Source organism: Pseudophryne corroboree, chromosome 7 (genome assembly GCF_028390025.1).
Source record: "Pseudophryne corroboree isolate aPseCor3 chromosome 7, aPseCor3.hap2, whole genome shotgun sequence".
Taxonomy (NCBI): Eukaryota; Metazoa; Chordata; class Amphibia; order Anura; family Myobatrachidae; genus Pseudophryne; species Pseudophryne corroboree.
The window spans coordinates 79,133,095-79,154,219 of record NC_086450.1 but is presented as its reverse complement, the minus strand read 5'-3'; the positions used below and the strand labels follow the sequence as shown (position 1 = coordinate 79,154,219).

General features: G+C 47.1%; 1 protein-coding gene across 1 annotated transcript in view; it reads right to left on the bottom strand.

Moving 5' to 3' along the window:
* Window positions 1-21,125, bottom strand: part of CWC22 (CWC22 spliceosome associated protein homolog) — a 225,285-nt gene that overhangs the window by 25,576 nt on the left and 178,584 nt on the right. Inside the window, exons 14-16 of the mRNA XM_063933337.1 lie at window positions 16,449-16,526; window positions 6,243-6,395; window positions 4,163-4,290 (exon numbers count right to left, since the gene is read on the bottom strand). Of these exons, the coding sequence (XP_063789407.1) occupies window positions 4,163-4,290; window positions 6,243-6,395; window positions 16,449-16,526 (359 nt within the window). The remainder of the gene's footprint in view (window positions 1-4,162; window positions 4,291-6,242; window positions 6,396-16,448; window positions 16,527-21,125) is intronic.

Below are 21,125 nucleotides of genomic sequence, written 5' to 3'. Positions count from 1 at the left end.
ATCACTGCTCTGAGTGACTCCATCTTGAATTTGAACCTTTTTATGTAAGTGTTCAAAGATTTTAGATTTAAAATTGGTCTCACCGAGCCGTCCGGCTTCGGTACCACAAACAGCGTGGAATAATACCCCTGTCCCTGTTGTAGGAGGGGTACCTTGATTATCACCTGCTGGGAATACAGCTTGTGAATAGCTTCCAATACTGCCTCCCTGTCGGAGGGAGACGTTGGTAGAGCAGACTTCAGGAACCGGCGAGGGGGAGACGTCTCGAATTCCAATTTGTACCCCTGTGATACTACCTGCAGGATCCAGGGGTCCACTTGCGAGTGAGCCCACTGCGCGCTGAAATTCTTGAGACGGCCCCCCACCGTGCCCGAGTCTGCTTGCAGAGCCCCAGCGTCATGCTGAGGACTTGGCAGAAGCGGGGGAGGGCTTCTGCTCTTGGGAAGAGGCTGCATTGTGCAGTCTTTTTCCCCTTCCTCTGCCCCGAGGCAGGAATGAGCGGCCTTTTTCCCTCTTGCCCTTATAGGGACGAAAGGACTGGGTTTGAAAAGACGGTGTCTTTTTCTGCTGAGAGGTGACCTGGGGTAAAAAGGTGGATTTTCCAGCCGTTGCCGTGGCCACCAGGTCCGATAGACCGACCCCAAATAACTCCTCCCCTTTATACGGCAATACTTCCATATGCCGTTTGGAATCCGCATCACCTGACCACTGTCGCGTCCATAACGTTCTTCTGGCAGAAATGGACATCGCACTTACTCTAGATGCCAAGGTGCAAATATCCCTCTGTGCATCTCGCATATATAGTAATGCATCCTTTAAATGCTCTATAGTTAATAATATACTGTCCCTATCCAGGGTATCAATATTTTCAGTCAGGGAATCCGACCAAGCCACTCCAGCGCTGCACATCCAGGCTGAGGCGATCGCTGGTCGCAGTATAACACCGGTATGTGTGTATATACCTTTTAAGATATTTTCCAGCCTTCTATCAGCTGGTTCCTTGAGAGCGGCCGTATCAGGAGACGGTAACGCCACTTGTTTTGATAAGCGTGTGAGCGCCTTATCTACCCTAGGGGGTGTTTCCCAACGTGCCCTAACCTCTGGCGGGAAAGGGTATAGTGCCAATAATTTATTAGAAATCAGCAGTTTTTTATCGGGGGAAACCCACGCTTTATCACACACCTCATTTAATTCATCTGACTCAGGAAAAACCACTGGTAGTTTTTTCACACCCCACATAATACCCTTTTTTGTGGTACTTGTAGTGTCAGAAATGTTCAATGCCTCTTTCATTGCCGTGATCATGTAACGTGTGGCCCTACTGGACATTACGTTTGTCTCGTCACCGTCGACACTGGATTCAGTATCCGTGTCAGGGTCTGTGTCGACCATCTGAGGTAACGGGCGTTTTAGCGCCCCTGACGGTGCCTGAGACGCCTGAACAGGCACTAATTGATTTGTCGGCTGTCTCATTTCGTCAACAGTTTTTTGCAAAGTGCTGACATTGTCACGTAATTCTTTAATTACTACCATCCAGTCAGGTGTCGACTCCCTAGGGGGTGACATCACTAACACAGGCAATTGCTCTGCTTCCACATCATTTTCCTCCTCATACATGTCGACACAATCGTACCGACACCCAGCACACACACAGGGAATGCTCTGATAGAGGACAGGACCCCACTAGCCCTTTGGGGAGACAGAGGGAGAGTTTGCCAGCACACACCAGAGCGCTATATATATATACAGGGATAACCTTATATAAGTGTTACTCCCTGTTATAGCTGCTGTATTTATATATTAGCTGCCAATAGTGCCCCCCTCTCTGTTTTACCCTGTTTCTGTAGTGCAGGACTGCAGGGGAGAGTCAGGGAGCCGTCCTTCCAGCGGAGCTGTGAAAGAAAATGGCGCTTGTGTGCTGAGGAGAAAGGCTCCGCCCCCTTCACGGCGGCCTTTTCTCCCGCTTTTTTTTTCAGGAAACTGGCAGGGGATAAATGCATCCATATAGCCCAGGAGCTATATGTGATGCATTTTTTTAGCCATATAAGGTTTTTATATCGTTTTTATTGCGTCTCAGGGCGCTCCCCCCCAGCGCCCTGCACCCTCAGTGACCGGAGTGTGAAGTGTGCTGAGAGCAATGGCGCACAGCTGCAGTGCTGTGCGCTACCTTATTTGAAGACAGGAACGTCTTCTGCCGCCGCTTCTTCCGGACCTCTTCGCTCTTCTGGCTCTGTAAGGGGGCCGGCGGCGCGGCTCCGGGACCCATCCAGGCTGAACCTGTGATCGTCCCTCTGGAGCTAATGTCCAGTAGCCAAGAAGCCCAATCCACTCTGCAGTCAGGTGAGTTCGCTTCTTCTCCCCTTAGTCCCACGATGCAGTGAGCCTGTTGCCAGCAGGACTCACTGAAAATAAAAAACCTATTTAAACTTTTACTTCTAAGCAGCTCAGGAGAGCCACCTAGCTTGCACCCTTCTCGTTCGGGCACAAAAATCTAACTGAGGCTTGGAGGAGGGTCATAGGGGGAGGAGCCAGTGCACACCAGCTAGTCTAAAGCTTTTACTTTTTTGTGCCCAGTCTCCTGCGGAGCCGCTATTCCCCATGGTCCTTACGGAGTTCCCAGCATCCACTAGGACGTCAGAGAAACTACAGGTAGTTTTTTCTCACCGAACATAATACCCTTTTTAGTGGTATTAGTATTATCAGAAATATGTAAAACATTTTTCATTGCCTCAATCATGTAACGTGTGGCCCTACTGGAAGTCACGTTTGTCTCTTCCCCGTCGACACTGGAGTCAGTATCCGTGTCGACGTCTGTATCTACCATCTGAGGTAACGGGCGTTTTAGAGCCCCTGATGGCTTTTGAGACGCCTGGACAGGCACAAGCTGAGTAGCCGGCTGTCTTATGTCGTCAACTGTTTTTTGCAAAGAGCTGACACTGTCACGTAATTCCTTCCATAAGATCATCCACTCAGGTGTCGACTCCCTAGGGGGTGACATCTCTATTATAGGCAATTGCCCCGCCTCCACATCATTTTCCTCCTCATACATGTCGACACAACGTACCGACACACAGCACACACACAGGGAATGCTCTGACAGAGGACAGGACCCCACTAGCCCTTTGGGGAGACAGAGGGAGAGTATGCCAGCACACACCAGAGCGCTATATATATATACAGGGATAACCTTAAATAAGTGTTTTTCCCCCTTGTAGCTGCTATTTGTAATTATTACGCCAATTAGTGCCCCCCCCTCTTTTTTACCCTGTTTCTGTAGTGCAGGACTGCAGGGGAGAGTCAGGGAGACGTCCTTTCAGCGGAGCTGTGAAGGAAAATGGCGCCTGTGTGCTGAGGAGATAGGCTCCGCCCCTTTCTCGGCGGCCTTTTCTCCCGCTTTTATGTGGAATCTGGCAGGGGTTAAAATTCATCCATATAGCCCTGGGGGCTATATGTGATGTATTTTCGCCAGCCAAGGTGTTTCTATTGCTGCTCAGGGCGCCCCCCCCTAGCGCCCTGCACCCTCAGTGACCGGAGTGTGAAGTGTGCTGAGGAGCAATGGCGCACAGCTGCAGTGCTGTGCGCTACCTTGGTGAAGACAGGATGTCTTCTGCCGCCGATTTTCCGGACCTCTTCTTGCTTCTGGCTCTGTAAGGGGGCCGGCGGCGCGGCTCTGGGACCGGACTCCGAGGCTGGGCCTGTGTTCGGTCCCTCTGGAGCTAATGGTGTCCAGTAGCCTAAGAAGCCCAATCCACTCTGCACGCAGGTGAGTTCGCTTCTTCTCCCCTTAGTCCCTCGATGCAGTGAGCCTGTTGCCAGCAGGTCTCACTGAAAATAAAAAACCTAAAACTAAACTTTCACTAAGAGCTCAGGAGAGCCCCTAGTGTGCACCCTTCTCGGTCGGGCACAAAAATCTAACTGAGGCTTGGAGGAGGGTCATAGGGGGAGGAGCCAGTGCACACCAGGTAGTCCTAAAGCTTTACTTTTGTGCCCAGTCTCCTGCGGAGCCGCTATTCCCCATGGTCCTTACGGAGTTCCCAGCATCCACTAGGACGTCAGAGAAATAAGGTTTACATCTGAGCTCTTGGATGATGGCGAAGGGAAGGGATAAAATGACAACTCTACTCAATTGCAAGTTGCATGCATAAAAACTAGAAATACGTACATATCCTTAAGTCTGGCATTAAGCTTTGGAAGTCCCATGTATTCGCAGAGTTCCTGGAAGAATATTTTCACAAATATTCTACTAGATGATGTTGTCGTTTCCTCGCTAAGGTTTATACACTCAAGAACCTAAAACATAAACATTTGCAAACATATATATAAAAAAAAAAGGCTATAGACATTTCATCGCAAAACAGGCATAAAATACAAACCATACAGCAAAGGGTGTTAATAAATGTATCTAAAAGTGTCTCTCTTAAGGCAATATAAAAAATTTAGGTTTAGGCTGCAGGTATGGGGGTTTGGCACCAGTTAGGTTACAGGGTGGGTGCAGGGTTAGTGTCAGGCTGCGGGTAAGGAGGGTGAGCCCCAGGCTGCGGGTAAGGAGGGTGAGCCCCGTAAGGAGGGTGAGCGTCAGGCTGCGGGTAAGGAGGGTGAGCGTCAGGCTGCGGGTAAGGAGGGTGAGCGTCAGGCTGCGGGTAAGGAGGGTGAGCGTCAGGCTGCGGGTAAGGAGGGTGAGCGTCAGGCTGCGGGTAAGGAGGGTGAGCGTCAGGCTGCGGGTAAGGAGGGTGAGCGTCAGGCTGCGGGTAAGGAGGGTGAGCGTCAGGCTGCGGGTAAGGAGGGTGAGCGTCAGGCTGCGGGTAAGGAGGGTGAGCGTCAGGCTGCGGGTAAGGAGGGTGAGCGTCAGGCTGCGGGTAAGGAGGGTGAGCGTCAGGCTGCGGGTAAGGAGGGTGAGCGTCAGGCTGCGGGTAAGGAGGGTGAGCGTCAGGCTGCGGGTAAGGAGGGTGAGCGTCAGGCTGCGGGTAAGGAGGGTGAGCGTCAGGCTGCGGGTAAGGAGGGTGAGCGTCAGGCTGCGGGTAAGGAGGGTGAGCGTCAGGCTGCGGGTAAGGAGGGTGAGCGTCAGGCTGCGGTTAAGGAGGGTGAGCGTCAGGCTGCGGGTAAGGAGGGTGAGCGTCAGGCTGCGGGTAAGGAGGGTGAGCGTCAGGCTGCGGGTAAGGAGGGTGAGCGTCAGGCTGCGGGTAAGGAGGGTGAGCGTCAGGCTGCGGGTAAGGAGGGTGAGCGTCAGGCTGCGGGTAAGGAGGGTGAGCGTCAGGCTGCGGGTAAGGAGGGTGAGCGTCAGGCTGCGGGTAAGGAGGGTGAGCGTCAGGCTGCGGGTAAGGAGGGTTAGCGTCAGGCTGCGGGTAAGGAGGGTTAGCGTCAGGCTGCGGGTAAGGAGGGTTAGCGTCAGGCTGCGGGTAAGGAGGGTTAGCGTCCGGCTGCGGGTATGGAGGGTTAGCGTCCGGCTGCGGGTAAGGAGGGTTAGCGTCCGGCTGCGGGTAAGGAGGGTTGGTAAGGAGGGTGAGCGTCAGGCTGCGGGTAAGGAGGGTTAGCGTCAGGCTGCGGGTAAGGAGGGTTAGCGTCAGGCTGCGGGTAAGGAGGGTTAGCGTCAGGCTGCGGGTAAGGAGGGTTAGCGTCAGGCTGCGGGTAAGGAGGGTTAGCGTCAGGCTGCGGGTAAGGAGGGTTAGCGTCAGGCTGCGGGTAAGGAGGGTTAGCGTCCGGCTGCGGGTAAGGAGGGTTAGCGTCAGGCTGCGGGTAAGGAGGGTTAGCGTCAGGCTGCGGGTAAGGAGGGTTAGCGTCCGGCTGCGGGTAAGGAGGGTTAGCGTCCGGCTGCGGGTAAGGAGGGTTAGGGTTGTTGGGGATTAGGTCTACTGTACTGTCCACCTTGGTGTCAGGATATTGAGCTTCGGGATGTCGCTGTAGGTATTTTGACTGCTTGCATCCCAAACATGGGGATCCCGATACCATCCCTATTATATAGTCGTGGTAAGCGTCTCATGCCATACGACACAAAAAAAGACAGGTGTACGAGGACAAATCTGTATGCTTATAAACACTGCAAAGCGAAGAACAGTGCGTCTGTGTACAGACCTGTTAGGACTACAGTGTTATAACATATTCACTAGGCTATAAAGACATGCGTTAAATGAGTAATATTACTGCATGAGTACACAAGTCTCTAAGGGCTGACTACTAGCACTTAGACTTGCTGTAAAGGCACAGGGCATTTAAATCTAGCATAAGATACATAGCAAGACACTTACACTCCAAGGAATGGAGTCTGTGTACAGGAGATGGGCGAACATCTTTGCAACATTTCTTAATTTGTTGGTTTCCAGTCGGTGGATAGTGTCATACTGCTCTTTGAAAATACATTCAAAAGACTCCATGTACTCTTTCCGCAACAAACAGAAACGCTGGAGGAAAAAACATAGAAGGTGCCTATTAAGTAGACTGGTGAGATATCCTGTAGCTGGAGATTAAGGTCGGTCAGTGAAAATAATTTGCTTTCATATTAGATTTAAGTATTAGCACAGTTGAATTTGAGAGCAAGTTTTAGTTTCTAAAATAATTTTCCAATTTTAATATATACAATATTTAAAGACAGACTTAAAAAACACACCTACCATGCACTGTACCTCTAATCATCACTGCAAACAAGTGGAGTACATTTTTACTAAATACCTTGAGTGTACTTGGGAGAGAGAGCTTGTACAGGATACAAGTCTAAGGCCCAGATTTATCAAGCCTTGGAGAGTGATAAATTACATGGTGATAAAGTACCAACCAATCAGCTCCTAATAGTCATTTCTCTTACGTCCTAGAGGATGCTGGGGTCCATATTAGTGGCCTACATAAACAGACAGGGCGAAACGAGGAGCAGAGCAGCAATGTCAGAGGTAACAAGAATCATCCTCTGGGCAGAAAAACACTCGTTGGCGCTGTCGGCAATCTTCATTCCGGGAGTAGAAAACTGGGAAGCAGACTTCCTCAGCAGACACGATCTCCATCCAGGAGAGTGGGGCCTCCATCCGGAGGCGTTTCATGGAGGTGACCGATCTTTGCGGTGTACCTCAAATAGACATAATGGCCTCCCGTCTCAACAAGAAGCTTCGGAGGTATTGTTCCAGGTCAAGGGACCCGCAAGCCGTGGCAGTGGACGTCCTGGTGTCTCCGTGGGTGTTCCAGTCGGTGTACGGTGTTTCCTCCACTTCCACTCATTCCAGGAGTTCTAAAACTCATAAGGAATACAAGAGTTCAGGCAATCCTCATATCTCCGGACTGGCCAAGAAGGGCTTGGTACGCGGATCTTCTGCTGGAAGATCAGAGGCCTCTTTCTCTTCGGGAGGACCTACTGCAACAGGGGCCGTCTGCTTATCAAGACTTACCGTGGCTACGTTTGACGGCATGGAGGTTGAACGCCAGATATTACCTTGGAAGGGCATTCCGAACAAGGTTATTCCTACCATGCTACAGGCTAGGAAAGGAGTAACGTCTAAACATTACCATCGCATTTGGAAAAAGTATGTCTCTTGGTGTGAATCCAAGAAGTTTCCTACAGTGAAGTTTCAACTGGGATGGTTTCTCCTCTTCCTGCAAGCAGGTGTGTATACGGGCCGGAGGTTCAGACTTTCTTGAAAGGGGTTCTGCACATCCAGCCTTCCTTTGTGCCACCTACGGCACCCTGGGATCTTAACGTGGTGTTACAGTTCCTACAATCGGATTGGTTCGAGCCTCTACCGGAGGTTGAGGTCAAGTTTCTCATGTGGAAGGCTGTCACGTTGTTGGCCTTAGCTTCTGCTAGACGTGTGTCGGAGTTGGGGGCTTTGTCTTGTAAGAGCCCCTACTTGATCTTCCATGAAGATAGAGCTGAGCTCCGGACACGTCACCAGTTTCTTCCTAAGGTTGTGTCGGCATTTCATATCAATCAACCTATTGTGGTGCCAGTTGCTACTGACTCCTCAATTACTTCAAAGTCCTTGGATGTTGTAAGGGCTCTGAAAATCTATGTGATGAGGACTACTCGTCACAGTATGTCAGACTCTCTGTTTGTCCTGTATGATCCCAAGAAAATTGGGTATCCTGCTTCTAAGCAGACGAGCTCTCACTGGATCAGGTTCACTATCCAGCATGCGTATTCTACGGCAGGATTGCAGTGTCCAAAATCTGTTAAGGTCCACTCTACTCATAGAGTGGGGTCTTCCTGGGCGGCTGCCAGGGGTGTCTCGGCTTTACAGCTTTGCCAAGCGGCTACTTGGTCAGGGTCGAACACGTTTGCTAAGTTCTACAAGTTCGATACTTTGGCCTCTGAGGACCTAAAGTTTGGTCAATCAGTCCTGCAAGAGCCTCCGCGCTCTCCCTCCCGTTCTGGGAGCTTTGGTACATCCCCATGGTACGAATATGAACCCCCAGCATCCTCTAGGACGTAAGAGAAAATAGGATTTTAATTACCTACCGGTAAATCCTTTTCTCGTAGTCCGTAGAGGATGCTGTGCGCCCGCCAATCGCTTCATTATCCTGCAGTGGTTATCTGGTTCAGTACGGCTTTGTTCTTAGTTAAGTACTGTCTTGTTACTTGGTTTAGTAATGTTCAGCTGTTGCTAAGTTTGAAGCTAGTTTGCTTGGTTTGCCTTGTTGTGTGAGCTGGTGTGAATCTCGCCACTATCTGTGTATAATCCTTCTCTCGAAGATGTCCGTCTCCTCGGGCACAGTTTCTAGACTGAGTCTGGTAGGAGGGGCATAGAGGTAGGACCCAGCCCACACCCTCAAACTCTTAAAGTGTCAATGGCTCCTGGTGGACCAGTCTGTACCCATGGTACTAATATAGACCCCAGCATCCTCTACGGACTACGAGAAAAGGATTTACCGGTAGGTAATTAAAATCCTATTTTTTCAAACACAGCCTGTAACATGGCAGTTAGAAGCTGGTTGGTTGGTACTTTGTCACCGTGCTAATTATGACTCTCCAAGGCTTGATAAATCTGGGCCTAAACCTAATGTATTGGCAGTAAAGCTGCTTTGGTATAGGTATATAGTGGATAGCACGGTGGCATAGTGGCTATCACTGTAAACACGACCAGGGAATTCAACTGGTGAGTACTTCCACCGGTTTTCTCACACAATCCAAAACCATATTAGTAGGTTAAGGATATTATATCAACCCTAGTGTGTGTTTGGCAAAATAAATGATCACGCTAGCTTCATGACCATGACCTGATGGGGATAATTAGGAATACTCTGTAATACGTTGGTGCTACATAAATAAAGCTTAATTAACAGAGATTTACAAGCTGTACTGTTCATAGCGAACAATCGCTCACATAATTAATGCACATATCAGATAATAGTGATTACACCCAGACAACAGTGCAGGCTTCATCGGGAGAGCATTGGTCATGTGGAATAACGCATCCTATAGTTAACAAGCATGGACCTTTCTCGACACTTCATCCTAATTACATCCCTACTTAGTCCAGGAAACACATTTACACTGTTTAAAATAATAATAGTTGCAATCAACATAATAATAAGAATTTACTTACCGATAATTCTATTTCTCGGAGTCCGTAGTGGATGCTGGGGTTCCTGAAAGGACCATGGGGAATAGCGGCTCCGCAGGAGACAGGGCACAAAAAGTAAAGCTTTAGGATCAGGTGGTGTGCACTGGCTCCTCCCCCTATGACCCTCCTCCAAGCCTCAGTTAGGATACTGTGCCCGGACGAGCGTACACAATAAGGAAGGATTTATGAATCCCGGGTAAGACTCATACCAGCCACACCAATCACACTGTACAACCTGTGATCTGAACCCAGTTAACAGTATGATAACAGCGGAGCCTCTGAAAAGATGGCTCACAACAAATAATAACCCGATTTTTGTAACTATGTACAAGTAATGCAGATAATCCGCACTTGGGATGGGCGCCCAGCATCCACTACGGACTCCGAGAAATAGAATTATCGGTAAGTAAATTCTTATTTTCTCTATCGTCCTAGTGGATGCTGGGGTTCCTGAAAGGACCATGGGGATTATACCAAAGCTCCCAAACGGGCGGGAGAGTGCGGATGACTCTGCAGCACCGAATGAGAGAACTCCAGGTCCTCCTTAGCCAGGGTATCAAATTTGTAGGATTTTACAAACGTGTTTGCCCCTGACTAAATAGCCGCTCGGCAAAGTTGTAAAGCCGAGACCCCTCGGGCAGCCGCCCAAGATGAGCCCACCTTCCTTGTGGAATGGGCATTTACATATTTTGGCTGTGGCAGGCCTGCCACAGAATGTGCAAGCTGAATTGTATTACACATCCAACTAGCAAAAGTCTGCTTAGAAGCAAGAGCACCCAGTTTGTTGGGTGCATACAGGATAACAGCAAGTCAGTTTTCCTGACTCCAGCCGTCCTGGAACCTATATTTTCAGGGCCCTGACCACATCTAGCAACTTGGAGTCCTCCAAGTCCCTAGTAGGCGCAAGACACCACAATAAGCTGGTTCAGGTGAAACACTGACACCACCTTAGGGAGAGAACTGGGGACGAGTCCGCAGCTCTGCCCTGTCCGAATGGACAAACAGATATGGGCTTTTTTGAGAAAAAAACCACCAATTTGACACTCGCCTGGTCCAGGCCAGGTCCAAGAGCATGTTCACTTTTCATGTGAGATGCTTCAAATCCACAGATTTGACTGGTTTTAAACCAATGTGTTTTGAGGAATCCCAGAACTACGTTGAGATCCCACAGTGCCACTGGAGGCACAAAAGGGGGTTGTATATGCAATACTCCCTTGACAAACTTCTGGACTTCAGGAACTGAAGCCAATTCTTTCTGGAAGAAAAATCGACAGGGCCGAAATTTGAACCTTAATGGACCCCAATTTGAGGCCCATAGACACTCCTGTTTGCAGGAAATGCAGGAATCGACCGAGTTGAAATTTCTTCGTGGGGCCTTCCTGGCCTCACACCACGCAACATATTTTCGCCACATGTGGTGATAATGTTGTGCGGTCACCTCCTTTCTGGCTTTGACCAGGGTAGGAATGACCTCTTCCTGAATGCCTTTTCCCTTAGGATCCGGCGTTCCACCGCCATGCCGTCAAACGCAGCCGCGGTAAGTCTTGGAACAGACATGGTACTTGCTGAAACAAGTCCCTTCTTAGCGGCAGAGGCCATAAGTCCTCTGTGAGCATCTCTTGAAGTTCCGGGTACCAAGTCCTTCTTGGCCAATCCGGAGCCATGAGTATAGTTCTTACTCCTCTACGTCTTATAATTCTCAGTACCTTAGGTATGAAAAGCAGAGGATGGAACACATACACCGACTGGTACACCCACGGTGTTACCAGAACGTCCACAGCTATTGCCTGAGGGTCTCTTAACCTGGCGCAATACCTGTCCCGTTTTTTGTTCAGACGGGACGCCATCATGTCCACCTTTGGTAATTCCCAACGGTTTACAATCATGTGGAAAACTTCCCCATGAAGTTCCCACTCTGCCGGGTGGAGGTCGTGCCTACTGAGGAAGTCTGCTTCCCAGTTTCCATTCCCGGAATGAAACACTGCTGACAGTGCTATCACATGATTTTCCGCCCAGCGAAAAGTCCTTGCAGTTTTTGCCACTGCCCTCCTGCTTCTTGTGCCGCCCTGTCTATTTACGTGGGCGACTGCCGTGATGTTTTATCCCACTGGATCAATACCGGCTGACCTTGAAGCAGAGGTCTTGCTAAGCTTAGAGCATTGTAAATTGCCCTTAGCTCCAGTATATTTATGTGAAGAAAAATCTCCAGACTTGATCACACTCCCTGGAAATTTTTTCCTTGTGTGACTGCTCCCCAGCCTCTCGGGCTGGCCTCCGTGGTCACCAACATCCAAAACTGAATGCCGAATCTGCGGCCCTCTAGAAGATGAGCACTCTGTAACCACCACAGGAGAGACACCCTTGTCCTTGGATATAGGGTTATCCGCTGATGCATCTGAAGATGCGATCCGGACCATTTGTCCAGCAGATCCCACTGAAAAGTTCTTGCATGAAATCTGCCGACTGGAATTGCTTCGAAGGAAGTCACCATTTTTTTTACCATGGCCCTTGTGCAATGATGCACTGATTTTAGGAGGTTCCTGACTAGCTCGGATAACTCCCTGGCTTTCTCTTCCGGGAGAAACACCTTTTTCTGGACTGTGTCCAGAATCATCCCTAAGCACAGGAGACTTGTTGTCGGGATCAGCTGCGATTTTGGAATATTTAGAATCCACCCCTGCTGTTGTAACAGTATCCGAGATAGTGCTACTCCGACCTCCAACTGTTCCCTGGACTTTGCCCTTATCAGGAGATCGTCCAAGTAAGGGATAATTAAGACGCCTTTTCTTCGAAGAAGAACCATCATTTCGGCCATTACCTTGGTAAAGACCCGGGGTGCCGTGGACAATCCAAACGGCAGCGTTTGAAACTGATAGTGACAGTTCTGTACCACGAACCTGAGGTACCCTTAGTGATAAGGGCAAATTTGGGACATGGAGGTAAGCATCCCTGATGTCTCGGGACACCATATAGTCCCCTTCTTCCCGGTTCGTTATCACTGCTCTGAGTGACTCCATCTTGATTTGAACCTTTGTAAGTGTTCAAATTTTTTTAGATTTAGAATAGGTCTCACCTAGCCTTCTGGCTTCAGTACCACAATATAGTGTGGAATAATACCCCTTTTCTTGTTGTAGGAGGGGTAATTTAATTATCACCTGCTGGGAATACAGCTCGTGAATTGTTTCCCATACTGCCTCCTTGTCGGAGGGAGACCTTGGTAAAGCAGACTTCAGGAGCCTGCGCAGGGGAAACGTCTCGACATTCCAATCTGTACCCCTGGGATACTACTTGTAGGATCCAGGGGTCCTGTACGGTCTCAGCGTCATGCTGAGAGCTTGTCAGAAGCGGTGGAACGCTTCTGTTCCTGGGAATGGGCTGCCTGCTGCAGTCTTCTTCCCTTTCCTCTATCCCTGGGCAGATATGACTCTTATAAGGACGAAAGGACTGAAGCTGAAAAGACGGTGTCTTTTTCTGCAGAGATGTGACTTAGGGTAAAAACGGTGGATTTTCCAGCAGTTGCCGTGGCCACCAGGTCCGATGGACCGACCCCAAATAACTCCTCTTCCTTTATACGGCAATACACCTTTGTGCCGTTTGGAATCTGCATCACCTGACCACTGTCGTGTCCATAAACATCTTCTGGCAGATATGGACATCGCACTTACTCTTGATGCCAGAGTGCAAATATCCCTCTGTGCATCTCGCATATATAGAAATGCATCCTTAAATGCTCTATAGTCAATAAAATACTGTCCCTGTCAAGGGTATCAATATTTTTAGTCAGGGAATCCGACCAAGCCACCCCAGCTCTGCACATCCAGGCTGAGGCGATCGCTGGTCGCAGTATAACACCAGTATGTGTGTATATACTTTTTATGATATTTTCCAGCCTCCTGTCAGCTGGCTCCTTGAGGACGGCCCTATCTATAGACGGTACCGCCACTTGTTCTGATAAGCGTGTGAGCGCCTTATCCACCCTAAGGGGTGTTTCCCAACGCGCCCTAACTTCTGGCGGGAAAGGGTATACCGCCCATATTTTCTATCGGGGGGAACCCACGCATCATCACACACTTCATTTAATTTATCTGATTCAGGAAAAACTACGGTAGTTTTTTCACATCCCACATAATACCCTCTTTTGTGGTACTTGTAGTATCAGAAATATGTAACACCTCCTTCATTGCCCTTAACGTGTGGCCCTAATAAGGAATACGTTTGTTTATTCACCATCGACACTGGATTCAGTGTCCCTGTCTGTGTCGACCGACTAAAGTAAACGGGCGTTTTAAAACCCCTGACGGTGTTTTTGAGACGTCTGGACCGGTACTAATTGTTTGTCGGCCGTCTCATGTCGTCAACCGACCTTGGCGCGTGTTGACATTATCACGTAATTCCCTAAATAAGCCATCCATTCCGGTGTCGACTCCCTAGAGAGTGACATCACCATTACAGGCAATTGCTCCGCCTCCTCACCAACATCGTCCTCATACATGTCGACACACACGTACCGACACACAGCACACACACAGGGAATGCTCTGATAGAGGACAGGACCTACTAGCCCTTTGGAGAGACAGAGGGAGAGTTTGCCAGCACACACCAAAAACGCTATAATTATATAGGGACAACCTTATATAAGTGTTTTCCCTTATAGCATCTTTTTTATATATTTCTAACGCCAAATTAGTGCCCCCCCTCTCTGTTTTAACCCTGTTTCTGTAGTGCAGTGCAGGGGAGAGCCTGGGAGCCTTCCCTCCAGCCTTTCTGTGAGGGAAAATGGCGCTGTGTGCTGAGGAGATAGGCCTCGCCCCTTTTTCGGCGGCCTCGTCTCCCGCTCTTAACGGATTCTGGCAGGGGTTAAATATCTCCATATAGCCCCCGGAGGCTATATGTGAGGTATTTTTAGCCAAAAATAGGTTTTCATTGCCTCCCAGGGCGCCCCCCTCCCAGCGCCCTGCACCCTCAGTGACTGCCGTGTGAAGTGTGCTGAGAGGAAATGGCGCACAGCTGCAGTGCTGTGCGCTACCTTAAGAAGACTGAGGAGTCTTCATGCCGCCGATTCTGGACCTTCTTCTTGTTTCAGCATCTGCAAGGGGGCCGGCGGCGAGGCTCCGGTGACCATCCAGGCTGTACCTGTGATCGTCCCTCTGGAGCTAATGTCCAGTAGCCAAAGAAGCCAATCCATCCTGCACGCAGGTGAGTTCACTTCTTCTCCCCTAAGTCCCTCGTTGCAGTGATCCTGTTGCCAGCAGGACTCACTGTAAAATAAAAAACCTAAGCTAAACTTTTCTAAGCAGCTCTTTAGGAGAGCCACCTAGATTGCACCCTTCTCGGCCGGGCACAAAAATCTAACTGAGGCTTGGAGGAGGGTCATAGGGGGAGGAGCCAGTGCACACCACCTGATCCTAAAGCTTTACTTTTTGTGCCCTGTCTCCTGCGGAGCCGCTATTCCCCATGGTCCTTTCAGGAACCCCAGCATCCACTAGGACGATAGAGAAATATAAAAACATGCATACATATATACATACATATGTATGCAGTGTGTGCAGTGAGGGGAAACCAGGGCATAACACATAATACAGGCACATACTTGGTAGATAAAAACACAGCTGTGATCAGGAGAGGGCAGTACACATGGAGATTAGGGCAGTACTAAGGACATACCACTCTCAGGAGTATAGGCGCTAGTAAGGTACACTTTAATACGGTATGAAAACGTTTAAAGGTTTGTGGGCTGGAAGAATTCCTAACTGGGATAGTGTCACGTGGTAAGTCTCATAGGCACATATAAAACCAATTATTCATTTTCTCCGAGATCATAAGTACAATAAACACATTCTCAAATACGCTAAATATGCCAGTCTGATAGAAATATACACCAACACTTATTTGTCAATAGATTTGCTTACTGCTGGCCGCTGCATATTCTCCGCTATGGAGCAAGCAGAGTGCAAAAACAGTAAAGCAGTCAATGACATAGATCTGTATCGCTGAAACAACCTTTCCATGTGTAACTACAGAGTTGCTGAATGAAGTGTTGCACAAACAGAATTTAGTGGGACAGACAGTGCTGCACAGCAAAGAGGTCACTAGCTGCACTTACTTACTATAGACCTATTTCAAAGTATTGTATAAACAAAATGCCTTGTAAGATTGATAAGCTAAACATTAATTGTAAGACACTGAGCCTACCATAAAATTGGCTTCAGAAAGTGCAAGTAGCCATACGTTTCAGGCCTGGAACCCCTATTCACAGAACACTGAGCAGCTAATTGTCCAACGCAGTATAAATTACATTTGAGGATTTTTCTAGCGTCACTTTCAAGATACTTTTGGCTGATGACGCTTATTTTATATAGTTTTGTGTAACCCTCCAACTCTACCTGCCTGAACAGAACACTCGCAAACATGATTTAGGGTGCGATTCAATTGCTCTGGGCACCCCCTGCTGGGCATCTATACGAATAGGCGCTCAACGGAGCAATTCAATTGTTGCTCCATTCAGACGCCTATAGTTGTGGGGGGACATATTTCTTCTCGTAGGCGTGAGAAAAAAAATGTGTGCATTAGTAGGCACGTCAATACTAATGGGCAACCAAATGAAGAAACAATTGAATTGCTCAGTCGTGCGCCTATTTGTATGGACGCCCAGCAGGAGGCGCGCAATACAACTGAATCGCCACCTTAGAATTATGTGAGCTTGTTCAACCATTGCAGCCTATCTACTCTGATACTACTCAGGTGATCTGCATTTTCAAATAAGCATGCAGTACAAACAACATTGGGAAAGGTGAGGCTTGCAGATCCTTTAAAACCCAATCAATCACATCTTTATTTAAAAATGACTATAATGATTTGTAAGAGACCAATAAGTTCAAAGAAAAAAGAAAATTGGAACCATTAACTTACCCCTGCAAGCAAGCCAAAGAACTTCTCATACGTCCTCTGCTGAGCGCAGCAATCCAGAATCATGTTGCAAAGTTCTTTCTGTTTAAAAATAAGATATAAATATTCAGTAAGCAGATTTTCTCTCCACAGCTGCAGAACAATAGACGGCAAGCTAAATGTGCAGAGAGGCATTTCCCATTTGTTTTACTTCTTAAGTAACTGTAATGAATACAATAAAATATGATTGCACTAGGGCTTTGTGCGAAGTAGCCATATAATGGATGACAATGCATTCCAAGCTTTTTAATATTATACATGACATTATATTTGGAGAGCATTCAGCATTAATAAATGTGTTAAGCGCAGCACATGTTCTTAAAGGCATATTCAGAGCAAGAGTTGTGCAAATATCTAGGCCTAAAGTAATTACTGAATGCATAACGCTAGCCACAATCGTACCAATCCTAGGGGTCTTCTTCGGCACCAGGGGTATGGTACCAAATTGCCAAATAACCACAGGGGACGGGTCACACAGCGGCTGAATTGTCAACCGGACTTTCCCGCATAACCAGATGAATTAAACTGGAAGATTCTTGATAATGCACATTGCTCTGCATGTTAATATCTGGCCAATCTTCCATTATTGGAACCAGTGTTGGTGCATGTGAGGCAAGCTTTGTAGGGTGCAAAATAGGCTCAGATATGGTTAAATACGCAGAATGTTATCCATTAACTATACGATCCATGTGACTGACAAAGGGAACATAGCAGCCAAGTACACGAATCTAGGAGCCACCTTAAAGGGTCAAAGAATCTGTGGACTTTATGGAAGCTGATCAATTTGACACAAAGGAGGGTATCCAAATAGCCACAGTACTTTACAGTGGATAATGGATTCGACGGAGGTTATTCAATTAGCCACCAATACTGGCACTTATCAAGGATTAGGCTTCACGATAACAGCCCCGTTTTTCTGCAATAACACATAGGTACGGATACTCATCCCGGAACCCAAGTGTTAATCGCCTGAAAACGGGACATTTTTCAGTCGATAAAAATGGGCTATAATTGGATAGCCCAATAAGGATTGGCTGAAAAATGATTAAATGTAATTGGATACCCCCCAAACTAGTAAAAGTACCAGATGTACATTTGTAGCTTCTGATGTTACGTAGTTCCAGGGGATTTGTTTTGATCTGGTTCGGGTATCAAAATCCCTATTAAATTCTAGAAAAAGAAATACCTGCACATTACTGCAATAACAAAAGTAAAATGGTGAGAAGGTCCAATAGAAAGAGCAGATTCGGATACAAGGTGAAGATTCCGTACAAAACATTATAAACTAAGTGAAGTGCTTTACCTGTGCAGCTTGTCAAAATTCATGCAAATGTCACAATTCGCAATACATTCACTAAATCCTGCACACAGAGGGGCAGATGTATTAACTGGAGAAGGCATAAGAAAGTGATAAACCAGTGATAAGTGCAAGGTGATAAACACACCAGTCAATCAGCTCCAATATGTAAATTACCAGTTGGGAGCTGATTGGATGGTGCATTTATCATCTTGCACCTATCACTGGTTCATCACTTCCTTATGCCTTCTCCAGGCTTAATACATCTGCCTCGCAGTGCGACTTCTAAGCACTGGTAGCTATGCATATGAAATTAGACAAACTCAGGAAGCTATTTTGGATAACTGACCAAATAACATCAGAGACAAAGATAACAATATTCTCTTTTGGATGATGAATAAATCTCTGAAAACTTCCTTATTGTGGTGAAATTCTCTCCCAGGTGTCTACTGTCAGTCACACTGTCCTGCAGCATACAGAAGCCCCGGAGATGACCATGTGTGAATGAAACAATAAAATATCCTAGTGCAGTGGTTCTCAAACTCAGTCCTCAGGACGCCACACAGTTCATGTTTTCCAGGTCACCTACCTGGGCACAGGTGTATCACCAACTGTCACATTTGAAAGATCCACAGGTGACCTGGAAAACATGAACTGTGTGGGGTCCTGAGGACAGAGAGAACCACTGCCTTGATGTATTACCCTTAATATTAAGGGTGATGGATGGATATCCCCTTTTTATTCACCTTTGCTCCGCCAGTACTGCCATTCATTCATACAATATAAAATGACAAAGTGGCATACTAGTCCAGTGCCCCGGACATGAACCTTTGTTTTAGGGACCCACCAGATGAGGTCACCAGATTGCAGTTGGTGGGCCAAAAATTAGGTTGATCACCTCAAATTTTGTCCATATTATATTGCAGAGCTTATTATATTTATTCTGATTAGCAGTGTTTAGTAGTTAGAAACCTGCATTTTCTCTTTTTTCCTTTGCGGAACTACAAGTCCAAGCATGGTAGCACGTCTCATTATGTTTAAAATTAGGGTGTGGTGTCCAAGCTGCACCTCCTCATATAGTTTATTATTGTTTGCAAGATTTTTTTTAAACATACAAAATATATTGCAGCAGATATATACCAGAGTGATGATTAGTCAACCTGTATGTAACGAGGTCTTGGTATACAGAAAATGCCGCTACCACCCAGTTACATGGTCATTGTTAGCTGGGGACAACTACAAGTAGTAAGAACAGGCCACATAACATTAGCTCTATTATGTGTATTGGCCAATCATCCAAATAGCTTCCAACGTTCGCCTTTTTTTCCTCTGCATGTCAACCTACTAGCTCATAATCTGTGTGCAATATTGAGAATTCCCAGTCCCTAACACATACAATAAAAAATGCTGGCTCACTCACCACAAGCCAATCACAATACATGGCTACCATGCAAACAGGATCATCTGAGCCCTACTGCTCGTAGATAGAAATCATTGAAGTGGATTATGGCCAGCTAGAACTCATATTGTGCCAGATTGGCCATTGATGTACAAAGCCACACTGTGCTCTAATCTCTAGCACAAAGGTTTTCAATTTGGCATTAATAATAAAAACATTTTTTTTATCTCACCCACAGAAGCCTCAACACTGTAGAACAGAATAACTAGCTTGTCATTTATTGTTTTATATGTACATAACCTTTGGAGAATAATAAAGCTGCAAGCTAGATAGTTAGCAGGCTCCTGTTATCAAGACCTAATCAATTCTAGCTGGACGGCTGCTACACATAGGAGCTTGGCCGTGCCCAGCATTCCCTTCACCTTTCTATTCATTCTTCAAATAAATGTTATATTCCGCAGCAAGCCAACCTTCTTCTCTTGATGTTTTAGATCTACTCCACCACTTTACAAATCCTTACACCAGCTCCCTGTATCCTCCAGAAAACAATTCAATTGACTCACCTTTACCTAGAAAGCCCTCAATGACACTATGGGGGGTATTCAAATAGCTCAGATAATTCTTCCCCCCTGCGTATTCCGTTTTTGCCCGTTTTTAAGGCATTTTTCACCAATGCCTTTTCACTCTTTTTTTTGCGAAAAGGCATTGGTGAAAAATGCCTCAAAATCTGCGAAAATGGCTTGTGTTTTAGCCGGTGCCGAATTTTTCGCCTAGGTGAATAAACGGCTCTTATTGAATAGGGTGAATCACCATTGGCCCTAAAAAATAGCAAAAAGCTGCTTTTCTGGTAGCCATCTCTCATTCCCACACAGAAGACTTCACCAGTGCCACTACCGACCACGCCCATTCATACTCTACTCAATGACTTCAACTCTGAAATACCCATTCGTTTAGCTTACCCTACTTTGACAACCACCATTAATGCACCATTATAACGGTCAGCGTCTGCACTTCTCATTTCAGACATGCCCCCTTCCAAGTAGAAAGTAAGCTCTATAATAAGCAGGGCCTTCCCTATCTTTTGCTTTCAGGTCTGAATTTACCTTGTCTACCTTATGTCACCGCCTTATGAAGGCACCCGAATTTCCCTACTGACTGACTCTGCGGTACCTTAGAAATCAATGATGATAATAATAATCCTTATATCAAGACTTGTCTCATCACTACTCACCGTGTGTCACTGGCAAACAGATTAAACTTTAAAAATGGGCACCATATGTTCTCTGAAACAATCAAATGTGCTTCGAATATGTAAAATGCTAATTATGTCACATAAAACAGCAGCTAGTCACATCCATAACCCACACATGTTCCAGGAGTTGCTCAGAACGGCTTTTGTTGAAGGGATATACTACCTACGTCTGGTCTTTTAGAACTAAACTTACACTTACAAAGCCCTCAGCCACTCCTCTCCCATCTACATCTCTGACCTTATCTCCCCTTACACTCCTACCCGTCCTCTTCACTCTGCTAATGCACGCCAACTCTCCTGCCTATGGATTACTTCCTGTCACTCCTACCTCCAAGATTTTTCACGTGCTGCTCCATTTCTCTGGAATTCCCTACCTCTCCCCCTCACTCTCTACAAAACTTCAAACGTGCTCTCAAGACCCACTTCTTCACCAAACCCAGCCAAATCTCATCCTAACCTTCTGTTCCACGCTCTCTATATACCCCGTCTGTGTCACCCCTGTCTGTCTACCCCTCACCTTTAGAATGTAAGCTCTCACGAGTAGGGCTCTCTTACCTCATGTGCTTATCCTTTCTCTTACTTTAATAATCTTCAACTGCACCAAATCCAGCAGTTTTCTGCCACCTGATAATTATTCCAGTGTCATCTGCTACTGTAGCTATGTTTATTTACCCTGTACTTTTCGTGTTTTGA